The sequence below is a fragment of the Cariama cristata genome, unplaced genomic scaffold (genome assembly GCF_000690535.1).
Source record: "Cariama cristata isolate BGI_N322 unplaced genomic scaffold, ASM69053v1 scaffold7436, whole genome shotgun sequence".
Lineage (NCBI taxonomy): Eukaryota > Metazoa > Chordata > Aves > Cariamiformes > Cariamidae > Cariama > Cariama cristata.
The window spans coordinates 1-5,928 of NW_009621465.1; the positions used below are offsets into that span (position 1 = coordinate 1).

The 5,928-nt window shown below is 40.2% G+C and overlaps 1 protein-coding gene across 1 annotated transcript in view; it reads left to right on the forward strand.

Annotated features, from left to right (window-relative positions):
• Window positions 1-1,954: 1,954 nt before the first annotated feature.
• LOC104163083 (coiled-coil and C2 domain-containing protein 2A-like) overlaps window positions 1,955-5,928 on the forward strand; it is a gene marked incomplete at its 5' end in the record, with an annotated part of 28,155 nt that continues 24,181 nt past the window's right edge. Inside the window, 2 exons of the mRNA XM_009701970.1 lie at window positions 1,955-2,093; window positions 2,870-3,073. Of these exons, the coding sequence (XP_009700272.1) occupies window positions 1,955-2,093; window positions 2,870-3,073 (343 nt within the window). The remainder of the gene's footprint in view (window positions 2,094-2,869; window positions 3,074-5,928) is intronic.

Below are 5,928 nucleotides of genomic sequence, written 5' to 3' on the forward strand. Positions count from 1 at the left end.
TTCCTGTATTCCTCCCAAGTGGCCTGTCCGTTCTTCCACATTCTATAAACTTCTTCCATTCGAGTTTTGCCGGAAGCTCCTTGCTCATCCATGCAGGTCTCCTGCCCCCTTTGCTTGATTTCTTGCTCATAGGGATGCACCAACCTTGAGCTTGGAGGAAGTGGTACTTGAATATTAACCAGCTCTCTTGGGCCCCTCTACCTTCCAGAGCCTGAGCCCGTGGGATCCCTCCAAGTAAGTCCCTGAAGAGGCCAAATTTAGCTCTCCTGAAGTCTAGGGTAGTAATCCTACTTATTGCCCTGCTTCCTCCACGCAGGATCCTGAACTCCACCATCTCATGGTCACTGTAGCCAAGGGTGCCCCCAGCCTTCGCATCGCCAACCAGTCCTTGTTTGTTAGCACGAGGTCCAGCAGAACAGCTCTCCTTGTTGGCTGATCCACTACCTGTGTCAAAAAATTAACATCAGTGCTCTGCAGGAACTGGCTGGACTGTGTGTGCCTGGCTGCGTTGTCTTTCCAGCAGATATCGGGGTGATTGAAGTCCCTCATGAGAACCAGGGCCTGCGATCGTGAGGCTACTTTCAACTGTCTGTAGAAGCCCTCATTGACTTCCTTATACTGATCAGGTGACCTGTAGCAAACACCCACAACGTTACTGTTATTAGCCTGCCCCTTAATTCTTAGCTATAAGCTCTCCACTCGTTCTTCATCTGCCCTTAGGCGCAGCTTGATACATTCCAAATCACCCTCTAGAGATGGACAGCCTTCTGTGACTTTCCGTTGTCTGTTGTGAAAGTCAGAGAGAAGATTTTCAGGCCTAAAGTTAGTTTTCGCTGCCCATTAGCTTTTCAACACAATTCTGATTCAGTGTGCATTTGTTCAAGACTGGTGCCTGGAGATATAACCTTGATGTTACCGCTTTATCTGCTGCTCCAGTAATTGCTGGATATTTGGCTGATTCTAACCAAGCGTGAGAAAGACCCATAAGTTCTTAAAGCTTTCTTGAAAATATTCAGACAAGTAGAGAACAAAGACTCAAATTAGCACCCCTAACAAGAGAAGGGGCAACATCCACCTTCTGTGATATTTGGCTAATAACATGCATGTCCTGGTGTTTATTGGGTTTACGTGGCAAGGTTTTGGTAGTGGTGGCGCTTCAGGGCTGGCTTTTGTGAGAAGATGCCACAAGTCTGGCCAGCAAGTGTAGTGTAAAAATGGCCTCCGGATTACCTACCATACTTCCTTGCCTACTGTGAATATAAGAAAATGAGCAGGAGCATCCAGAGGATAAGGAATGGACTCATAGTGTCAGGGAGGACCAAAAGCAGGGTTGTACCACAAGGGAGAAGGCTGCAAGGGTGTCCTTGCCAGCCAGCATGCAGTCTTAACAGGAGCTGAACATGACAGGCAGAGCAGGGTGCTGGCAGTAGTCCCAGACATGGCGAGTGGATGAATTGGGCCCTGGGGTCTATCCAGAAACAGCAGGGTAGGGAGCAGAGACCAAGGCTACAATGCAGGTCTGAGAGTGCGCCATCGAGGAGACAGGTCAAAGACAGGATTTAAGACATAGCACAAGCAAGGACTGTACATCTGAGAAGTTCTTTACAGTAGGGAGTGTCAGACTTTTATGTTAACTTTCATGCTGTGAGGCAATTTATCATCTTACTTCCTAGTAATCAGCAACATGGAATACTGTAGGTGTATCAAATATCTCAATAAGCACCTTATTACCTTGTATAAACATTCTCTTCCACCAGCTTCTTCATATTTCCCCTTTCCTTTACAATTTATCATTCCCTCTGTTGCATAGCTACAACTAAGAATTGTGTAGTGGAATTTACTGCTCAGGTTGTGGGGAGCTTTTTGTTTTTTTCTAAGATTATTTTAAATACTTTTTTAATACCACTAAATTGTATGTGTTTAGGTATAAGTTCTGTCAATTCTGTCTTTTTAGTGCTTTAAAAAATATTGATGCTATTGCATGCATTGGCACATCAGGCTTAACTGACATGAAGAAACTAGCCAAGTGGGCAGCAGAAGCAAAACTTGATCCAAATGACCCAAACAATGCAGCTCTGATGCAGCTAATCACGGTAAGTGGCTTTTTCAGAGCTGTAGCGCTAATGGAAGTGTGAAACACCTAGTCACCAGTACCTTCTCAGGCAATCTGCATGCACACCAGGGAGGTAGCAGTATTTGAATTTGTGATGGACATACTTGTGTGAGTGTTAAGAAGCAAAATGGCTACTAAAAATATGATTTATTAATCCATTTAGTAGTGGGTTAATGATTTAGTAATGAATATGATTTATTAATCCATTCAGTAGTACTCTAGTGGTGAAAACTAGGTATAAGGGAATATGCAAACTGATTCGTTTATAAATTAAAAAAAATACAGATTTTGAGTTTGTTGTTTCCTTAAAGTGCAGGGGTATTTCCAGTGTACTTGCGTGGTGTTAAACAGAAGGTTGCTTATTAGTGACAATTGCACAAAGGGATTTAGTGTATTGTAGAAGTTGGGACTTTTCTGAACACCAAATTGAGGAGCTATTTACATTGCTGAAGTTGTGTAAATGAATCATCTTTACAGTACAACTTCCCAGATTGCTGTGTTACAGTTTTTCTACTATTTAATGTTTTGTTTATGTTATGAGGAAATGAAATTTTATTGTATTCTTAATTGTATAATCTCATATACTTTGCTCAACAAAAACCTGCTTGAAAACACTTTGAGTTTCACTCTGATCCATCTCAATTGCTTTTGCTTGAAAAGAACATCCTTGCAATATGCATGTAAGACTTACAAAAGTTATTTTACAGAGTTTTGTCACTATGTGTGAAAAGGTTAATAATTTTTTGTCTAATTTAGGTTGCTACAAGTGGAGAGGCAGACGTTCCTGACTTCTTCAGATTGGAACAGTTGCAGCAAGAATTTAATTTTGTTTCTGATGAGGAATTTAATAGATCAAAGAGATTCCGACTCTTGCAGCTCAGAAATGGAGAAGTGGCAGAGTTCCGAAACTATAAGCAAGTCCCTTTACATGAACGAGAAATCAGTGAGAAAATCTTCAAGGTAGAATGTTATGTGAAGTACTTCTTTTCTAGTTGTAATGCTAATAATATTTGACTTGCAATTAAGTCAATTGGTCCCTTAAACAATGTACAGCTATGCTGATGTGTAAAAAATGAGAATTCCTTCAGTCTTTTCTAGTGTTATTTTAATCTAATTAAGATAGCTTCCTTCCAAGGCAATATTTCTACAGCTATACTGTGGAAGGAGAAAAATAAAACACAGCAACTGCTGTAGACATGAATGTTCTAAGATAGTTTTTTTTTTTAAAGGTAAGAGACTTTTGGGTTTTTTAAGTGATTTCAGATATAGAAAGGTAATGCAAAGTTAATTCTTACTAACTTTTGAGCCCTTTCAGTAGGGACTGCTGGAAGCAATGACTCTAACGAGAATTAAAACCTTTTTATGTTTTACTACAGCCTGTGTTGCAGCTGTTTCTGTTCCAAGTACATTGTTCCAACTAGCTTACCCTGTCCTTGCCTGTCTGTTAATTACCTTGCTGAAATGCAATGTGTGCATTTTTATTTGGGTCATACTTCAATTATTTTTAATCTCAATTCCATTATTAGTGTTGTCACGCATTCTTTTGTTCTTGAGCAATTTGTGTAGCTAAGGAGCATTTTAGTGTGTTCATTGCCTGACAGGATCAGAACCATCTCAGATTCTAGCAACTGCTGGTTTATCCCTACTTCTTACATAAATTTATTTGAAAAATTCCTTCCTTCCATTTCTTTTGGATTATTATCTTTTTAAACATATTTATTAATTCAGTCATGTGTGGCGCTCTGTAAGTATGTTTCCTTTTTAAATTTTAGATCAATTTTATCTCTTTTATTTAAAGATGTGTCACATCTTTGATACACATTTCTGATCCAGTTAATTCTACAGACTAACTTTGTTCATTTCATGTTATCATTCAAAATTGAAAACCATAGTTTAAGAATTGTTTTACTTGGTTTTTTCCATTAAGGGTAACTTGGATAAACCCATGATCACCCATTCCAAGTTCATTTTATATGACATGATCTTCAAAACTAAGTTTAAAGTGGTCTTGTTCCTAGTTGGTTTACTAGCTGTTTGGCAAAGAAATCTGAAAATTCATAGAATCATGGAAATATTGTTTGGAAAATATTGTCTGCTTTCCACTGAAGTGGTGGGATTGTTGCCAGCACTAGATGAGGTGAGCTGTGTATTTGTCTAGCCAAGTCTTGAAAACCTCTAAATGAGAGATTCCACAGCCTTTCTGGATAACCTATTCCAGTGTTGAACTATCCTTCCAGTGATTATTTAAAAAGGGGGAAAAAAAATTCATATCCAACCTGAGTCTTCCAAGTTGTAATTATTGGCTGTTTTCCCTTGTTATATTGTCTGGAACTACAGAGATGAGTTTGGCACTCTCTTCTTTGTAACTGCCCCTCAAATAGTTGTAGTCAGATACTGGATTGCTCATTAATCTCTTCCTCACCAGACTAATTAAGTTAAACACCTTGTCCAGTGCAAGAAAGACAGTGAAATATTGGAGCAAGTCCAGCACAGAGCTACTAGAATATCTAGAGTGCTGGAGCACATGACATACAAGGAGAGGCTGAAAGGACTAAGTTTGGTTTGGCCCAAGCAGGCAAGGCTAAGGGGGTTATCTTATAGCTTCCTTCAGGTGCCTAGTGAGACTATGCAGAGAAAACGGAGACTCGTCTTAGAGATGAGATGATGATAGACACAAGTTACCCCAAAAGTAATTGCAGTTACATATAATGAAAACGTTTTTCACGAAGAATGTATTCAAATTCTAGAACACGTTGTCCAGCAAGTTTGTAGAATTGCCATCTCTAGAGATACTGAAAAATGAACTGGCAAAGGCCTTGAGCATCCTGATTGGAGTTGTTCCTGCTTTGAGCGAGGGTTTGGATCAGATGACCACCAGAAGTCTTTTCCAACCTACATTGTTCTGAGATTCTGACCTCTTCTTGTAGGTCATGTACTCTAGGCCTCTGACTGTCTTAGTAGTCCTTTAGTGGACCCCATCCAATTTCTCCACATGCTTCTTGACCTGACAGCTCCAAACTGGACATGATATTTCAGGTATGCCCTCACAAGTGCCAAGTTGGAGGGGCTAGTAATTTCCCTTTGTCTGTAGGCCATGCTACCATGTAGCCTGTGGTTTGCCTTTTGCTAGTAGAACCCATCATTGGTTGTTCTTAAACCATAACCCCCTGGTTTTTTTCAATATGATTATTATTCTGCTGGTTGCTTTCCAGTCTGTGCCAGCACATGGGAGTTACTCCACCCTCAATACAGAATTTTGCCTTTTCTTCATTGAGACTTAAGTTGTCATTGTCTTCAGTTATCAAGGGCCTTCTGAATTGTGGTTCAGTCATTCATTGTATTCACTCTTCCTAATCAACTATCGTTGGCTAAATTGCTGACATGTATTGTGTGTCCTCATCAGGTCACTGGTGAAGTACTGGGTAATACTGGCCCTATAATCAATCCCAGAGATATTTTACTAGAGGACACCAACTGGACATTGAGCTATTGATCTTACTGTTAGAGCTCAGTTGTCCATCCTGTTTTCAACCCAGCAAGCAGTCCAGTCAAACCCATACTTCCTCAGGTTATCCTAACCAGGAGTAACTGCATTCTACTTGTTGACAGTGGTGGTATTTTCAGTTTATATCCTATCTCTGTGCCTAAATGACAAATTCTATAGTTGTAACTAATCTAATAATGGAAGTTTCCTGCTGCTGGGTAACAGTGGTAGGCAGCTAAGCACCACACGGACACTTGTTCACTTCCCCTCTCCCTCCCACCCTGGACAGGGGAGAGAATAGGTAGAGCAGAAGCAAGAAAAGCGAAGGGGG